This window comes from Epinephelus lanceolatus, chromosome 16, assembly GCF_041903045.1.
Source record: "Epinephelus lanceolatus isolate andai-2023 chromosome 16, ASM4190304v1, whole genome shotgun sequence".
Classification (NCBI taxonomy): Eukaryota; Metazoa; Chordata; class Actinopteri; order Perciformes; family Serranidae; genus Epinephelus; species Epinephelus lanceolatus.
Window position 1 is genome coordinate 26,396,951 of NC_135749.1, and position 20,250 is coordinate 26,417,200.

General features: G+C 39.3%; 1 protein-coding gene across 1 annotated transcript in view; it reads right to left on the minus strand.

Annotated features, from left to right (window-relative positions):
- Positions 1-20,250, minus strand: part of crybg2 (crystallin beta-gamma domain containing 2) — a 68,550-nt gene that overhangs the window by 47,809 nt on the left and 491 nt on the right. The window contains exon 2 of the mRNA XM_033636917.2: positions 7,226-7,331. Coding sequence (XP_033492808.2) covers positions 7,226-7,331 — 106 coding nt within the window. The remainder of the gene's footprint in view (positions 1-7,225; positions 7,332-20,250) is intronic.

Here is a 20,250-nt window from a genome sequence, read left to right on the forward strand (position 1 = left end):
GAATGAGGATATTGCACAATGAAAAATTATTCCACTGCACACATTATGAGTCGGTACACAAGAAAAGAAATGTTGACACCCTAACTTCATTCCAAGCAGTAAAAACTGCTCCACCCTTAAAAAATATGAAAGACTAGTAGAACATGATCTAATAAACCTAGTAGCTGCTGGCTCATATGCTGATAATTGGAAGGTTTGATAAAAGTAAAAATAACACAACTTTCTGTCCTAGATTTACAGCAAACAACACATGCAGCTGGTAACAGTCATAACCGACATAGGGTGTCACTATTGTTGTTTCAGTGGCTGAGATGAGTGTAAATCTGGCAGGACAGAAGTTTAAAAAGATTTCAAAGTATCTTGGGAGTGCACCTGGTGTGACTCCTGTGTTCTTTGTCAGACATTTTAAAAAGACACTCGAGCATGCTCCTGACAAGCAAACACTGATTGCAAAGATAAAGATGATGCTATCCTGGTGAATATGTGTTGTTTTGTTGAGCCGCGATGACAAAGGAGGCCCCACCATCTCTGTCACTGCCATCAGCCAGGTTTTTAACTGGGTGTGCCTGTCAGATTTTTCCTTCTTTGATGGACATGTATGAGAAGTGAAGACAATAATCACAGTGGAGTGATAGCTGAGGCTGTAGTGGGTGGACACACCTGAAGTCTACATTGAAGTTGTTGGTAACTTTTATTGACAAAAAAAAAAAAAAAAAAAAAAGTATTCGCTGAGACTGTCTCTATATTCATAAAAATCATACTCCTCCGCCTGCTGTATTGCCTTGTAGCATTTCTAATGGCCTTACTGTATGTGAACGATAATAACCAATCAGAGACGAGGAGTCTCTAACACAGCTGTCAATTACGACAATCAGGGCTCATGAACTGCAGTCAGACTGTCAAACAAGGCAGCACTGATCAAATATGAATCAAGATTCTGTTACTGCATTCTCTATTTCACACCTCAGATGTTTTCAGGAACATATTCTAGTGTACTGTTTAGCTGTAAAATGAGAATGTTTTATTTATGTGTTGTATTCCTGACAAGCTTTCTCATATTACAGCTAAACAGTACACTAAAATATATTTATGAAAACACTTAAGGTGAGACATAGGAAACGCAGTTACAGAGTCTTGATTCATATTTGATCTGCACTGCCTAGTTTGACAGTTTGACCACAGTTCAGGAGCGGACATGGCGGTTACTCACAAATGTCATTAGAAGCAGCAGGAAGAGGAGGAACATGGGACTTTTCCACAGACTACCTGTCTCATGTACTTTCAAACTATAGTGACAGTTACAGAAAATATGACATATAATTATTTTAATAAAGGTTACCAACTGTAGCTTTAAGGTGCATAAGCACAGAATACTAAACCAGAGGTTACCAAAAAGCCACAAACAACACTTTTAAACTTTTATTTATCACTGTGAATTTTATTTTATTACTTATCTACAGGTCCTACCATTGAAAACACTGATTTTTTTTTCCATTTAATTTAACATACAGTTAAAAAAAAGCTTTTGAATAATACATTAAATTTAATAAGCAATAAAACAAATGCTTTTCTGAATCGCTGATTGCAAAAACTGTGTTATTTTAGTCTGTAAATGAGTCTTTAAAGCCTTTTTTCATTTAAAAAAAAGTGAAAAAAATAACTACTGTTACAGTAGTTGCCACAGCGCTCACTGTTTTTGTAAATTTAAGATTGGCAAGCAGGTTAGAAAGAAACCACGGCTGTTAGATGGCCACATGAGCATGTGTTAGCTGAGATTATATAACTTCATTATTATAAATATGTTGTGGTGACAAAGCACAGGACCTTGACAGCAGACTTATGGGGTCGCGTCCAGATTCCTTTCTTAGGTTTAGGCAACAATAGTGTTTTGGTTGAGGTTAAAGAAAGAGTGTGCTGTTATTTAAATGTTCAAAAAAAGGGAATAACAAAAAATAATGCTCATTATGTCATGAGTAGATTGTGTATAGACTGCCTATTTTAGTGTAAAACCCATGAAATAAGTTGTCAGTGAACATTTTGCTGGTATGTTCAGTATTATGTTCTTGGGATTTACCATGTACAAATAATTAGCAACATATCCTCATTATGTTAATAGAAAACGTAATTACTCTGCATTAACTTTTCCTTAAAATGTATTTGCTGCTTCAAATTAGTTGTATATAAACATAATTTCTAGGGAGACAGCGCTATGCAGCTAGACAAAGGCCAATGGGGTGCTCTTGTCGACTGATGGTGCATGCCTAAGACGAGGTATTGTTGAAGTGAGGCCAGTGATACATTTCACCTGAATGATCCTCAATTCAATTCTGGATTCTTGCACAATCACAAACTTTTGTTGTTGAAAGTATGCATCCCTTAGGTTTACAAGACGACCACAAAAAATAGAGGCGAGACTGCAGTTCAGTGTGTGTTCCATGCTCAAGGGTGTAGGTTTCTTGTCAACACTGGGGGGTACATAACGGGTGGGAGGTTTGGAGGTCCCCATTACATACCTAATTTCCTGCATTCTTGTGAATTTTAATGCACAAGTTATGGTGTAAATACCTTAAATTTGTCAAAATAATCTTCCCTTGCTGCTTTAATGTTAAATTCCTTAAATGACCCATGTCCACCAAAGGTTGCCTCCCACAACACAGCTGCCATGCATTATAAAACCCCTTTTAAAATCTGTAACATCAGGCTTTAAGCCCATTCTGCATCATTTATTAACATCCAAAGCAGGGCTTCAAATCTTCTGGTTAGCATCACTTTTATTTGAGAGCTGACACGTCCTAAACACATACGCCTACATCTACGACATTCATCTCCTGAGTTTCCTGCTCATATGGTGCTCTGTTGGTAGCATCTGCCATATCAATGGATTACGATTTAAGAAGTAAAACAAATGAGTGGGATCACTATGTTCTCTCGGGCCATCTGTGCTGCAGGTCTCAGCTACAAAGCAGTCAGCTCAGAATTGAGCATTAACACAACACTCCTGTTTAGTAAAACAATGGCGCCCTCTTCTGGAAGGAATAAAAAACCTTTGGCGAATGTCTCTTGTCTCTGTCATATCTTCAGCAGGCATATATATGCACTGTAGTGGAGGGTATACACAGGCATACGTACCCTCCTCTTTTTCTGTCTGTCTGTCTATCTATCAGCCAAAAAACTATTAGAATATATAGAGTAACCCACTTCCTCCTTGGTGACCTTCCCATCTACCTTGAAGTACACCCACCGCATCAACTACCACTACACCACACAGATGAAACAAAACTCTGTCATTGTGAACATAAAGTAAGCAACAACAACACTTGACTTCATTGAATTTGAACAGACTGTGTGTTATTTTTAGAGGTATGCTGCCCTCTAGTGTGCAGTCCTGTATGTTGGTCACCTGTCTTTCTGTGGGTGTAACCCAATAGAGATTATATGAGTGGTTATTAAGTCTAAGTGTGATTAAATAATAACATTGGATAAATATAATAGAATCATAAAGATTATGCGTATGTGCATGGTGCACATTAGAGTTGTCTGTGGGTGTGCGCTTGTGAGTGTAAGCCGGTTATGATTGTGCAAGCAAGACCTCGAGGGAGTTTCTACAAACCAGTTACCCTTAAAGAGGGGGTCATGAAGTCACCAAACAGGGGGCTGCTTTACTTAACATTTAGACAGAAAAAATTGCCTCCAAGGACATTCTTGTTCAGACAGGTTTTGGCATCTTTAGTGTACCGAGAGAAAACCTACAAGCAAGTCCTGCTACCTGAGAACAACAGACAAATATGAATACACTCATGACTGTAATATCGAAGACATCACAACAAGAGTATTGATTTTAGGGATGGTTTGAAGAAACCATTGTGAGAGTACCTCTTTGAAATGTGATTTATGGTATTCTATGTACAGTGTATTGTTAGATGGAGTGTGAAAAGACTGAGGGATGAAAGCAAATTGAGAGTTTTTATCTAAACTTGCTCAATCATGTGCTTGACATTTGTCGCCACAGGGAGTGACATATCAAGTTTCAACTGAATATCATCTCGTCAGCCTTCCAGGCAGCAGAGGAGGAAAGCTCTCAAAGGTTCAGGTGTTGTTGCTTCATTTACATCCAGAGTAAAAAGTTTGTCTTGTCTTAATATCAGGAAGGACATAGAGTTTAAAACGCAGTCATTCAATACTTTTGTCTCAGAACCATGATGGATCAGTCAAATCAGGTGAACATATTGTGTTACATACGGCACAGTAATAAATGCTAAAAACAAACAAACAAGACAAGATATTCCAAATTGAGCACTGCAGATGGTGGCGGCAATATGAACAGCGGAGGGAAATTGGTAATTTCAGGGCAGGGCAAAGCACTAAGTTTTAAAACTGGTTACCAGTCTGGCAATCCGCCATCAGCTTTTGATTGGCAAGTCGAACTGGACAGTCGACATATTTTCATTACCTGTAATTATGGGCATAATTCTCCTGTGTAATTAAAGGCTATATTTTATTAATGAATGATGATCACAGGATGACTAAATCTATTTTGCAGAGCACAAATGTATTTCTCTCTACATGTCTCAAAGTGCCAAAAAAATACATTTGGTGAACCTGTCACTGTATTCACACTAAATGGGACAGATAATCTGTGATGAACAAATCATACTCCTCTGCCTATTCCTTTGCCTTGCAGCACTTCTAATGGCCTAAAGAACAAGAACAACCAATCACAGCCGAGGAGTCTTGCTTGTGAACTGTCGAAGTTCGAGCTGTCAAACTAGGCAGCTCTAATTAAATGTAAATCCAGATCCTGTGACTGCATTGCCCAATTCTCCCCTCAGATGTTTTTAGAAACATGTTTCAATGCATTGTACGATAAAGTTGATCTGGCTGGTGGGCAGTGCTTGGTACTTAGGGTTGACTGTTTCCAACATGGCAGCTGGGTCACAAACATTCTCATTTTACAGCTAAACAGTACACTAAAAGATGTTCCTGAAAACATTTGAGATGAGACATAGGCAATGCAGTCACAGGATCTTGATTCATATTTGATCAGCGCTGCCTAGTTTGACAGTTTGACCCCACTTCACAAGCAGTGATTGAAATAACCGACAGCTGCGTTCCTTGGCTCTGATTGGTTGTTATCAGTTCCCCACAGCAGATTCTAGTAAATGCCATTAGAGGCAGTAGGAGGAGGGACACAACTTTTTGACACATATTATCTGTCTCATGTACTGAGAGTGACGGTATCAGCAAATATGACACAAAGTTATTTTCATAAAGTTACCAACTGTCTCATTAAGTCACAGCAGACTGCTGACTCCGACACATAAAATTCAGTTGTGCTGGAAGAAGCAGTAAACAAGAATCTAGTAAAAAATGTTGAAATGATTTGCCTTGAGGCTGATTTGCTGGTTTCTCAGAAGCACAGTGCTAACTGAGCTCTCAAATCTCTTTGAAGCTTCCCTCTCTTGTTCCAGTCACTGTAGATTTTCAGGAAAATTCAACACTTTTAATCCATTTGGATTCAGCTCTTTTAATATTGGTTTGTAGAACTTTTGCACAGAAAGTTTAATGGTAGAGCGGTTGCTTCTGTACGTGCAAACCAACGGCTGATTATAAAAACAGTCTTCATTATTGCCTTTTCTCAACTCCAGTTGCACCCCCAGCCATCAGAAGAAGGCGGAGCCCATTGGAAACTGCCTCTCCTGAGGTGTCAAACATTTTTTTCTTTGAGTAAGATTTCCTTTTAGGAATTTATCTTGTTAATATCTTGGAAAGACTCTGAAACCAATGCCGATGGGGTCCTATCAGGCTATTGGGACATTGTAATTTATATCAGTCTATCAACTAAAACACATATTGTAACCAACGTAGTATAAATTTGAAATACCTGGACTAATGCTGTGCCAATACATTATTTTACTGTTACTGCAAAACACTGTCTGCTTTTCTTTTAAAATCAAAGGGCAATCTTTTAAAACAAAGATATACTGTAAGTACTAGGGTTAAGCACCGAACTCGAGACTTTAAAGGGTACCAACCGAGATTCAAATGAAGGTCCAGTGTGCAGGATTTAGGCGGATATATTGGCAGAAATTAATATAATATAACAAGAATGTGTTCTTAAATATATAATCAATTGAAAATATGAACAGTTTTGTTTTCTTTACCTTAGAATGAGCCATTTATATCGGGAGTGGGTCCTTGTCTATGGAGATTGCCATGATGCACCACCATATTTCTACAGTAGCCCAGAATGGACAAACCAAACACTGTCTCTAAACAGGGCCATTCACGTTATCATGTTTGCCACTGTAGTTAACAGCCTCTCCGCTACAAGAGCCTTGAGAGAACAGATGTTTGTTTGTTTGTTTTTTTTTACATTAAATTGCTTTATCCTGTGTTTTCACTGGTTTAAATCAACAGGTCAGTTTGTTTTGGAAAATTCAGCTCCCAGTAAAAATCTCCAGAATATGTGGATCTTAAGTTATCAGAGACAAAAGGTGAGCACAGATTAGCAGATAATAGGCTAGCAGGCTGTCTCCAACATACCAAACGGCATTGTAGAAACGCTGATTTGTAACATAAAACTGCTTTATTCAGTGTTTAAAGCCATTTTGATCACCTGGTCCGTTTGTTTTGGAGAAGAAGACACCTCTGTGGATAATTCGGCTCATGGTAAAAACCTCCTGAACAATAAACACTGAAGAATTTCTAACTGGAAGAAGTCTGACCTGGTTTAAATCTGCAATCCTCAACCCTGGATACCACTTAACCCCCCCTAAACATTACACACTGGACCTTTAAATCAATCAGTGCTGGATTTCGATACCTAAGCACCTGGGTGAGAACGCCAGGTTCAGACAGGAGGCGGAAGCATTGTGAAGCGCCTTGATGCCAGGAAGCCCTCCTGTTGAACTCCGTGGCCAGTAAAAGGCACCTGAACTGCATCGGTTTAAATGTGAACAGTATCCAACCCAAATAAGTACTCATATTAGGTTCCAATAAACTGGATGATGCTTTTTTCAATGCACAAGTATAGTGTTGTGGGCATGTGGCTTACTAAAGCACTTGCACAAACAAAGAAACACACATCCCTTGACATAATCCAGTCAAAGATCTTTCCTAATTGACTGCGCTGTTTGAATTACCTTACAAAAGCGAAAAATAGGTGGACTGATGGTCATCTAGTCTAATGTAAAAAGATCTCAACAATGCAGACAGCTTGACTGACCTTTGACCTGGGCGAGGTGCCATAGAGAGATAACTTCTTGTTGTCCGAGGCGATGTTGTCGACCCAGGTCCCTCCATCTTCTGCACTGTTACTGGGCTCAGCAGCACTGAGGGGTGCACAGGTAAAATGTGAAATTAGTGAAGTCTTTATTAATTTATCATCTAAAATAAGATTATTAAATGTTTCCCACAGCAGAATGTGAGTTTTGAAGTGATGTACTGTTTGTTTCTAAGTATGTGAATAGAGATTGTCTTTTATGATGAACTGTTGTGCAATATACAATAGGAAGACTATAGACATATCATCCTGTTTGTGCAGTATATGCAGTGCTTTTAAACAAAGGAGGGAGGAAATATGTTGCTGAGCAAAATAGAAAAGTGAATCACTGCATTGGGAATGTTGAACCAGCTAAGCAGAGAGTAACTGTGTGTTTCTTGGAGCAGCATTCCATGTTGAGTGTGACTTTTGTGTAGAACAAAGGCTAATTATGCCATCAGGATTAAATTAATGAGCATAAAAACATGTTTGGGAACTACATTAGCCATTACCTAAAATAAGAAATTGTTAGCTAGAAGCCTAAATAAGATTATTTAGTTAAGATAATTACATTTTTGTCCACTTCAGGCTTTTGGCCTCATCAGAATTGTTTACTGTCTCATGTCCCTGGATGTCGGCATGTGTTTGATGCTGCAGGGGCTTATCAATACTCATGAGCTGCCAGCACATGACAGACACATGACACAAAAGTGACCTCATACACAAAAGCTGTTTTCCCTTGTGCGGGTGGATGAAACAGAAAGCTAAATGACTAGCAAACATTAAAGGCAGCCATGGATGAATTACTGACACAGGCCCCGCGGCCCAAATAATCAGGGGCCCCCCTTGACATCACCGGCAACATTTCACTCTAACACGTGTCGAGCAGGAAGACACTCAAATGATGACAAAGAGATAACACAAAGAGACACAAAACCACCAAAAAAGACACGAGTGTACCTCAAAGAGACACAGAATGACTCTAGAAAGACACAAAACGGCCACAAACGACACAAGTATACCTCAAAGAAACACAACTTGACCTTTAAAGAAATACAAAACAACAACAAAGACATGCAAAGGAACTACAAAGAGGCACACAACAACCAAACATTACATAAACATACCTCAAAGAGATACAAAATGACCTCCAAGTGACACAAAACAACTACAAAGAGACACAAAGTGACCACAAAATACACAAACATACCTCATAGAAACACAAATTGACCTTTAAAGAGACACTAAATGACCGCAAATACATGCAAAGAAGTTTCAAAGAGACACAAAGTGACGACATAGAGGCACAAAAGAGATGCATTAGAACTACAAAAAGACACAACATTACTTCAAAGAGACACAATAAGGCAACAAAGAGATGCAGAGAAACTACAAATACAAACAAAACAACTACAAAAAAGTATCCCTAAGAGACACAAAATGACCTCAAAGAGACACAAAGCGATTACAAAGAAACACAGAACAACCACAAGGACGCACAAAGTTACCACAAAGAGACCCAAAACCACAAAAAGATGCTGACAACTACAAAGAGACAAAAAACAACATAACAAAAAGAGGCAAGGTGTCCATGTAGGAGAGGTGGTGGGGCCTTCACATGTCTGTGCCCAGGGGCCACTGTCTCATAATAAGTGTATGGTGGGAGCGCCACATTCGATAGACCACTGTGACTCCAAAATCCATGCATATTCACAAGTGTGCACACAGCAAACATATGCACAATACTGGAATTTCTAATTTCAATACAATAACTTAAAACAGATTGATATTTGACACCATCTTTGATACCAAAGGGAAAACTGACATTGAGGACATCATTTTCTAAAATTAAAAGATAAATATAACATGAAAAGAACGACCTTTCTTTTCGTGGTTAGTAGCAGAGAATAGCAGACTGACTGTAGTAAACATTAACAATAAGACAGAGTGAGAAAGTGCAGTTAGCGCTGCTGTATCTCAGCGAAAGTATTAAAACGGTTTCAAATATTCAGAATTGATAAGTATCAGTAAATCTATCTTTTTGACAGCTCACACCATGTGGGAGCGTGACCTTTTCTTTTCCATCTTTAAAGGCCTTATGCAGCTTAAATGGTTGGGAGTTGAGACTGTTATATAATATGACAGGCTCACATGGACACACATACATGCAAAGAGACAAACAAACACACTCACGTGCACACAGTTTTTGTATTTAAACAGCTACCAAGTGTTGTGTATTTGTCTTTCTTCCTTGCACAACAGCAGGTTGCTCATCAGTTAAGAAATTAACAATGAGTGTTTGAGACAAATGAGCAGTTTTTTTGGGCTCCGAAAAGATATGCTGAGATAAGAGGATGCATCATATCTTGGTTCCTAGGTGACGTGTGTTTACATGCCAACTCAAGGAAACATGCAAAGACTCTCACTTTGTGAACCCACAATACAAACACCTGCCATTCTGAAAAACAGAATCTTGATTTGGATGAAGTTCAACAGGATGTAACTACAAGACAAGTTTGCTTTCTTTACTTTTGCTGGCTGGATGTGCCATAAAATGTGGTAATGTTTGTTTGCATAAGAACAAGACTGATAGAGAGAGAGAGGGAGGGAGGGAGGGGGGCGGGGCGGGGCAGCGGAGGCCTACAGCGATGAAACTCACACATTTGCATCTGTTTCTGCAAACTGGCAGACACTTGCCATAGCCGCAACGCATCATGTTTCAGTATGCAGATGGACGAAAATGGGTACCATCATGGTCACCTTGTAAAAATGGTTTCACAGTTTTGGAAACTGGTGCAGTGCCTGTTTAAAATATGCTTGTTGCTGGTTGCAGCTTTTTCCGGAACCGCCAATACAAACAACTTCACAGTCAACATGTGCTTCTTTGGGTCCTTAGCAATACATCTGCAGCCCAAACAGCAGTGGATGTATTATGATGTTTAGAAATTAACAATACTGAATTACACTGTTATTCTACTCATTGTACCAAGAAGCACTTAAAAAATATGCAACTCAATGATATACTACTTCTCAATGAATACTACTTCTACTTCACAGAAAAACACTGTACTACTACATTTATCTGACAGAAAGATGTTAGTAGTTATGTTGCAGAATTAGATTTTATTCACAAATAATTAAAAGTGATGCATAATTATTCATTACACTAGAATTGAAGCAACACTTATGTTTCTGGAAATTTTGCGCTTTTCTTTGTTTAGGTTAAAATGCTATTAATAAGCTGACGGCACACTAAAATGTAAGTGAATTCCACCAGGGATAAAAACTCATAATTATACCATTCTCATATGGTTCTAAGAAAACTTCAATCAATCATTGCATTTGGACCGAATGCAATGATTGGTCGGAGTTTTCTCCTGTCCTGTCTGTCTTCCCCACGTGGAGGCCTCCTACTGATGTAACCACTTGCGTAACATCCCAAGCCACCAGTAATATCTAACGTCAGCATTTACGTTATATTTTAAAACTCATCAGTCATCACTGACCACGGATAAGTTTCAAAACTCCGGGGTTGCATTTGACTGTTTAGTTTGCTTCTAATATAACATAACATTATATGACAACACAGCATCCAGTTGCTAATGGCGTACGTTAGCCTACTGTAGTGTAGTCTCTGACACATTAATGTTATCTTCCTTGTGCGTTTCCACTTACTAGTAACGTTAACGCTACTATCTAACATTAGCACTGTAACCTTATTCTAAAACTCATCAGTCATCAATGACTCCGGTTCAGTTTTAAAACTCTGGGGTTGCGTTTGACTGTGCAGGACATTATATGACAACACAGCATTCAGTTGCTAATGGCTAACGGCTAACGTTAGCGAATGCTAGCTAACAGACACAAATGTAGCCTCTGAAACATTAACAATATCTTCCTTGTGTGTTTCCACTTACTCGTAACATTATGCTACTATCTAACGTTAGCACTGTAACCTTATTCTAAAACTCATCAGTCATCACTGACTCCGGTTGAGTTTTAAAACTCCGGGGTTGCGTTTGACTTGGTAGTAACGTTACTCTCCTCATCGCTCTCCTTGTCCGTGTATGTAACGTTACCTTGCCAATGCCTACGTCTATCACAGACGTAATGGAGGAGGGGGGGAGTAGGCCATTGGAGGGAGGTGGAGTTGCAGGAGGAGGGGGATGGGACTTTGGAGGGAGGCGGGAGTTGTGGATGTTTAAATTTTGTGCTGTATGAAATGCAAGAAAGGTAAGAGTTGCTTTAAGATAGATAGATATTTACTTTGTGGTATTAATAGTTTTGCCATTAATAGTTAATAGTTTTACTTCAGGAAAAAAAAATTTGGAATACTTATTCTACCACTGCAAAAAGCCTACCAACACTCCAAGTTAAGAGAGGGTAAAAAGTAAAGCAAGATGACGTTTGCTTTCGGCCCCCAGATCACTATGTCGGCTACTGAAAAACACACCTGGCATGGCTCCTCAGAGTCACAAACACAGGTGAAATACACTAAACGTATCAATTTAGTCTCTTGCTTTAATATAACTACTGTGGTTATTAAGTAGGGCGTGGATTTGATTCGTGGAGGTTTGTTGCTGTCACGAAAGTAATTAGAGTTATAAGTAAATATGGCAAAGAAAAACAGCTGCAGCAGCCAGAAACACAGGTGCAACACCAGCTAAGTGCACTTTAAGACGACATACGTCACTCTCCGTAGAGCCCTGAAGCCCCGCCCCCACTGCTGCACAGAGCCAAAGAGCACTGCTTGCTTGTTTATTCAAAGTTCATTCATATGGAACGTGCCGCGAGTCCACATTGCACCAAATTCAACAATGTACCGGGTAACCAGCAATACACTTACTAAGTGAGAAGTAGATCAGACGAACACTTCTCGAAATATGTGAAGGACACAGAAAGACAGACAGAGTTTCCTTGCTTGATGGTTGGATATGCTTATTCACTTTTATGTCAGTACATTAAAATGTAGTTGGAGTCAGTTGTTGGTTAGCTTAGCAGAAAGACCATACGCAAGGAAAAACAGCTAGCATGAGTTATAGAGGTGCTAGGGCCAGAATTTGTTACCTTCGACAGAGGTGTAGTGGTAGTTTATGAGGTGGGTGTACTACTAGTTAGATGGGTATGGTTACTAAGGAGACAGTGGGTATACCCTTGTGTTTATTCCAATGGCTTTTTGGTATACTGAAAGAAGAGGTGAATATACCCCGTACCTGCGTATGCCCTCCACAACACCACTGACCTTTGAGGCTTGCTGCTTTCTGTTTCCAGTCTTGATGCTAAGCTAAGTTAACTCGACTGCTAGCTCCACCTTCATATTTACTGCAAACACAAGAGAGGTATCCATCTGCTCGTTTAACTCTCAGCAAACACGTAAATGACTTCTAAGGTCCTGTTGGATGACTTCTACCTGGAATGTCACAGCAAAAATAACTTTTGGGAAGCTGAGTTTACTCTGTGGTTCCTCTGCAGGAGCTCAAACAGTCTTTGTTAACCTTTGTGTTCATGGCTAAGCATGGTGGCACACTGATGTGTGTAGGACGTGCATAACCGAAATATAAGGGAGATAACAGATAACTATGTAGGTCTTCCTACTCTGTGTTACAGTTACAGTCTATTGTCTCTCTGCTAAGCCACACAGCATCACTTTGTTGCTGACTGCTGTATTCCCACATGCACTACTATCATCACACAAGCTTTTGCCTGAAAGGGATGTAATAAAGTTAATGTTTAACTATTTTCATTGTTCAGAGCACACAGCTATCACTTTCTGGGCAACAACTAACTGATGTTGGGACTCATGATCAGTCATTTGCTCACTCGACTTTAAATACATACAAAACTGATGCTGCTTCCACTGTCATTCTCTGTAGAGAACCATGCAAGGTAAGTTCAACTCAATATTATGTTAATAAATTACTGAATACTGTCTGCTGAGACGGAGGTGATCCTTCCACTGAACAGCAGACTGAATGGAACAGATATGAAATAAACTCGACAGCAGTTTCTCCAATTAACTACTTTAGGTCCACCATTGATTTTACTGACAAAGTTTTCTTTTACTGTACTGAATCCGGCTCCATAAATTCTTCTACTGCTTTGTGGCCTAGCCTGTCACTACTGGCCGGACAAGAGTAAAACAAAGCAAAATGCCACCTGAGGATGAATTCCAGACAAATGGTTCACAAAATGCAGCACTGTTAAAAAAAAAAAAAAAACTACAAAAAAAAAAGTTTAAAATGATTTAAAAACCAGATGTAAAAGATCTGAAGAAATAAAGCAGAAACATAAATTAAGTTGCGTAGGAGTCCTGAAGTATTGTGACACATTAGTCTGATACTTGGATACGAGCATCATCTTATTTCTTCCTTGTCAGAACCTGACAGTTATATTACCCACAGTGCAACTTGAATGCTGAATGTCCAGTTTGAAGATTCAAGTCATTAGCAGCTGATGTAGCCTCAAGCTACTAGCCACACATCTCAGCTGCAGCAATAAAATGTTTGCAATCTACAGTACACTTCTGCAAGTGGCCAATATGTTATGTTACTATATTTCATACTATCATTTAAGCACCTTATGTTATGTAGTTCAGATAGCATGTATATGAGCTGACTTTCTGATCAGGAGTAGAAAGGGATAGTGGATGGTGTAACACCTTGGCGATACGGTTGCCAAGAAGCAGACAGCAGGTGTCCGTGACCAACAAACAACAACAGTGGGTATTTACAATACGTTAGGATATTTCCAGCATTTTTTTAACACGCTTCCAGCCATGCTTGTGGCCAAACTATGACGCTCCAAGTAGCCCTCCAGCATCGGTTTCAGACATTCAGGAATGGCCAGTCAGTGTACGCTCATTACATGCATTGTGTCTTTTTTTAAAATAAACTTATGTTTTCATGGTAAATGTACAGTTTCTGCTTTTTAAATGCATATAGTCCCTTTTCTCTTTTATATTTTTAAGTTTGCTTTCTTGGAATCCACACATTCATATATTTGTGGCAGCCCACCATTACATCAGCATCTACAGCCACCTATTGATTTTCCATTTTTGGAGCACTGTTGGAATATTTGCACCGTTTTATTATTAATTGCACCACACTCTCAGAGTGCAGAGCGTACTCTGGGCACAGTCGGAGCAGCAGAACGCCAGGCGCAGTGAAAGTGAAACTTAACCGTTCACTGAGCTGGGCGTACACTTTTGCATTCACTCGCTCCCGCAACAGCTGCTCTTCTCATCAATCGATCTGATCTAATCACCTCTGATCTGATCAACTGATCAGTTATCAACCCAGCAACTCAAACTCCACAAACTGCTCCCAAGGAAAAAATTATTTCATTGAGAGTTCTGCCCGCAAAAACTTCAGAATCTGGAGAGGTGACCCAGAATGATACACAGGGACACACAGGGACAGTACATGTTTCCATGTACTTCAACTCACATTCACTAACAATGCAGGCTAGGTCACATCATTAGTTCACTCTGCTTCAATAAAAATGTTTGAGGATGATCAAATATTTCTACCGAGAGGAGTGCAGCAAACTCACTTTATGTAACCACAGTTCCTACACAAAGACAGGTTCCACAATACAGTGACTCACTTTGACCTCATTGTTCTGAATAATGCCTGATATATAAAGACAGCTAAGTTGAGACATCTGAGCTTCAACTGTGACTAAGATGTTGCGGATGTATCCTTGGCCACAAGGATAGTTTGTGTGTGTGTGTGTGTGTGTGTGAGTGTGTGTATCTGTGTTGTAATTGATTAGTAGTTCTTAGACAATGCAGTAAGCATGCGGAGCGGCAGGTTTCTCAACAGTACTTCTTTGAAACCGCATCTTCACTCGAAAGCCGACCAAACCTTGACACTAAAACTCAGGGTGTGTTTGACTTGTTTGAAAAGGCAACTTGAGTGCTTTCTCTGTCATTTCATAGTTTAGAAATTACAGTTTCCAATAAGTCCAACATGACTTTGACATCCCCTTGAACTGTATAATTTGCTATGAAGTCAAAACAAACAAAATAGCTTTAAGATGTATTTCTTAGACCCTAAAATCCTCAAATCCATGTCTGATAAAACCTTGGACATGGATTAAAACTTAATCTTTAACTAAAAACAAAAACAGATTTAGTCTACGTCTGGCTTTAAATCTGATCTAGGGCATTCATCCACAATGTCAGCAACTAAGGAGTACACTCATACACTGCAAACCACTTTAATATAGGAGCTCATTAATGTTTTCAGGAAGTTATTAACAGTCAAACTCCAATGATGTTAGTGGCTGCTCAGGGAAATAACACTATCATTTTCATTTTGTTTTAATGTATCATACTTTTGTCATGAAAATTAATATTAACATGAAGCTTGTATTTATCTTTTTAAATTAATGTGTGCATAGTTAAATTTTACCCTTGCGTAACCCCTGTGTGCAGCTCTTGTGTGCAAATGCAGTTCTCGCACTGCCAGTCCATCTTTTTTTTTTTTTTCTTGTGCAAACACAAGCTGTCACTCAGTCTGGTCTACAACCACATGAACAACATGATTACATTGTCCTGTCATGTGACTTGAGGCTCAACCCCAGCCTCACCTGTGTGTATCTACACACCCCTTTGCTTATACATAGTGTACGGTTTATACAGTCCTTTGTCAACATCCAGGACATTTGACATTCTTCATTTGTTGAATGCTTAAAAAATGAATTTTAAAAGCTCTTTAAGTGGCTTTAAAAGCAACTCTTTGGAAGACGATACAATATTTGCTGACACTGGCTGTTGGCTTACAGCTTAGTCTGATGCCAGTTGGACTATGCTGGTAGTTCATCATATTTGGGCCTCAATAAGCCTTGAAACAGAAACTAAAAGTAGCATGAAACATTATGGTAGTAGTGCTAGGGCTGGATCACAGGAGTCATGTGAGCAGGTCTTAGTTCTTTGAGCTCCAATGGCTCCTAGTTGAGGATAGAGTGCATCATATCCAGCTTAATATGGTCCTAAATGGCAGAACCCCTAGTTATCTTAGAAGAAGCCCAGAATCACAATACCAGAGCTAGGGTAGCTAACCTGAGCCTTTATAGATTCAAAACCAAGATGGGCAAGATGTTTTTAATCTATGCCAGTGCTACAGGGTGGAGCACAACACTTTTTGCAATAAAGGGGGTGCGGAACCCACGAGCCTTTCAGAAAGTGGTGAGACAGAAGCTGCTAGATAGCATCGCCAAAAAGGGGTCATGATTGTTTTGCACAATAAAAAATAATGTATATGTGTATGTAAATATCCTCATTGGGCCTCATTCACCAATATCTTCCTCAGTTTTTTCTCGAATTTGTTCTTAAAAAGGGTCTTAAGCAAAGTCTACCTCAGATTCCTGACCTGTTCTGAAACCCAAGACTTGCTAGCACCTGTGTTCTGACAATGATGAATCCCCTTGTCCTTGCAAGATGAAAGCACATGCTAGCTGATCCTCATTAGCATAGGTAAACGCCCTGCAAGTTCCCATAAAAAGGCATGACACTGCAGGGCCCTGTGCACACGCACAGAAACTGAAGAAGAAGTTGAGAGAATTGAATCAAGAACGCCCAAGTCCTGGAGAGTGGAGCACCAAATTCCAAGCATTATAAAAAAGCTGTCATATTTCGTAGCATTGGGAGTACATATAAAGTAAGACAAAAAGATACATGGGATGCTAACAAAACAGGTTAATCAACCCCCCGGCCCACAAACTAAGAACTGTGTGCACTACAGTAGCACAAAGGTCAGGACTGAGGGCAGAAACGAGCAGCGCAGGAGTCTCCAACATGTGCTTGTGTGTGTTCAGAGGGAGACAGAGACAGGGGGAGAGAAGGTGAAGGTAGATTTCACATCATGTTTCTGTAAGTTATTAATAACTTAGGCTACTCAGACTGCTGCTTTGTCACTTTTTGTCCCACCCGCCTGACCTGCCTGTGATAATTTCCGGCCTAATCAATCAATATTTATTAGAAGGCATGGTTCCCATTAACATAACTAGTATGATCTGAAGTGTTAGGGTAATGTTAACTATAATAACTGCTGTAAAACAATCAAAATATTTGTGTAAAATATAATAATTATTCTGCACAAACATGTCAGCACAAAATACGCATAAGAGTGCTCCTGAGTGTGCGCAGATTCTGTTCTTACCTTAGAACAAATTCCACATAAACAAAACACTAGTCAATGTCAGAATCTTGCACAAGTGGGTTTTAATAAAAATGTTCTTTTTAAAAACAGTTGGTGAATGAGACCCACTGTCATTTTCTTGGCTGCCTGCCGTTGTCTGTCTGGCATGAAGCCACAAGCACAGTTTGAATATTAAGGAAGATAGCGTGCTGGGACAGAAATGGTGACACAGACCTGCCATGGGACTTTCAAAATAAAGGCATATCTTAATGTTGACATCATGTATTGATGTTTTCACTTTGCATCAATAATACGGCACTGTTAAACAATCAAGATACATGGATACAGGTCCAGGGTGAGGCTGCAAGTGGTGAAAATGCAATGCCTGGCAGAGATATTGTGTAAGTGATAGCAGTGCCTGTATTTGATGTTTGCAAGTGTTGCATATCAACAGGAATAAACATTTTAGCCCATTTGTGGTTCCGACAGCAGAAAGATAAATTAGGGTATATCAGTGTTATCAGTACGGTCCACTGTTAGCAGCAGTGATGAACTAAAGCAGCACACTAGTTTGGACTGTTGGACTGACCTATCTGTCAATACTGGCTGATCACAAATATATCAGCAGTAATTCAGAACCACTGATCCTTGTTTAAGGATCATAGTTTAAGTCGATCAATATGTTTGTTTTTCTTGTTAAGGAGCCAGTTTGGTTTAGAAATGAGCACATCGCAGTCTAGGGGATGTTGTTTCTAGCTCTGTTGACAATAATGACTTCATTGCTCAGCTGTTAAACAGCCTGCCTCTGGCATTCATGCCTAAAATTCCATGACTATAAGTACAAATGACCACATTTCAGGGATCGTGTCTTGTCTCTGTCTGTTTGTTTTATACACCGTTAACAAAGAACAGCATCAGACAGTCTCTACTTTGTAGTCAACACAAATGTGTCTTGTTATTTTGTTTACAATGCCTTTTACATAATATTAGTGATGCAACAAATAAGTATTGTCATCATCAAATATTCTGCCAATTATTTTCTCAGTTAATTAACTGTTTGGTGTTTAAAATGTCAGAAAATAGTTTTGTTTTTGTCTTTTTAAAGCCATTTTTATCGTTCTGTAGCTTCCCTGTAGTGTTCTCCATGTGTTCAAATCCAAACTTTCAAATTTTTGAGCCCCGCACTGCGCTGACAGTTGGTGAGTTTGCCCGCACACGCAGTGACAGGACGAACTTACCTAGCTAATGTTACCAAACGATCATTAACGGGTTCAATGAGAGAGTCGAGTCATTTCAGTGTGGGTGTGAGTTTGTTAGGACAGTTTAACGGCTTGGTGTTGGATGCTAGCCGCTGCTGCTACATTAGCTTGAGCTAACAGGGCGGACAGCTCGGGGGAGACCATCCTGCAGCGCTGCCTCACACCTGTGCAACAGACACACTGAATCTTAATACAAATCATAAATTTGTTGGCGCTAGTTTTCCTTTCCTTTACTTCTGTTTCACAGCTTTGTCAAGTGACGTCTCAGATTCTGAGCACATTATTGAGCATTTATGTTCAGCCCCCTTCCTGTGATTCAATGTTGATTAAGACCAAAGCTCCAGAGCCTAAAAGAGGTATTTGCTACAAACTTGACAATCAAGCAGCGGTAGACCAGCAACTCATGTGTTCTGTGAGGTAAAATTACTGTTTTTGTAAAAGATGTCCGGTGGCGTTGATGAGAGTGACCCAACGGCTTCAGTACCCTATCAGAAAGCCGTCTGATGGCAAAATAAAACGATGAAAACATTCCAAATATAGCGTACTTTTCAACTGATATTGCATTTTTCAGGTGGTCCTTTCATTATCATTATGAATGCTCTAACCTATGTCACTGCTTTTTGCTGAATGGGTGTTTCCACCTGAAAAACCAAGAAAAGAGCACAAGTGGAGTTCGCTTTAAGTTGCTTGTTTCACCCACCTAACAGTTGAAAAGCCAAAGATATTTACTTCAAGTATTACAGAAGACTAACAAACCAGGAAGCCAGAGCCAGAGAATTTTTGGTCTTTTTCCTTAGAAAATGACGAATAACAGATAATCAGTTAGTTTAAACAAAATTATTTATCTAGTTGTTCAGCTTTAAATAACATGATCAGAGTATAAGAGTTGTTGTTGGCCCCTCAAATGATTAAATACAACAAATAATTGATCATGTATGTTGTCTTTGACTGATACTAATAGTGCTATAGCTGCAATGTTTGACTTTTCTGAAACTATTCATAAGCTGTTTTACTGCATGTTCCTAGATTCCTGCGTGCTTTTAGATAACCGAACAAGGTTTAATTTCTCCAATTTCATTTGCTCTTTTGCACGGTTTCATAATGACTGAAAGAATGGACTAAATTTTATGGATTTCACAGTCCCCGTTTCGACAGTCCTGTCTGGACAGAAATGTCCTTGTGGGTGATCTAAATCACTATCAGCTCAGTCATCTACAAAGTCATGGTAATTCTAAGGGAATGGATTTGGCACGGTGCAGGAAATGACCCTTTTCAGCCATCATTAACCTCATTAAATACTTTATGGAGTGATAAATGTCTACATTGACTTGTGGACAGCCTGCTGTGTGATGAGATCTGAGTTACTGATCTCATTCAGCACAAGTAAAGACTCAACTGGAAAGCATCAATCTAAAAGGCCCAGACTTTAAACAAGATGCATAATGTTTGTGTGTTATTGGTGCATGCTAATAAAGACTGCAACAACAGCATGGGTTCATTGAAAGCTAAAGGTCAATGATGCATCTGAAAAAGTTGAATATACATTTGGAGCAGCTGTAGGCTACATACATTAAAACTGTTATCTTAC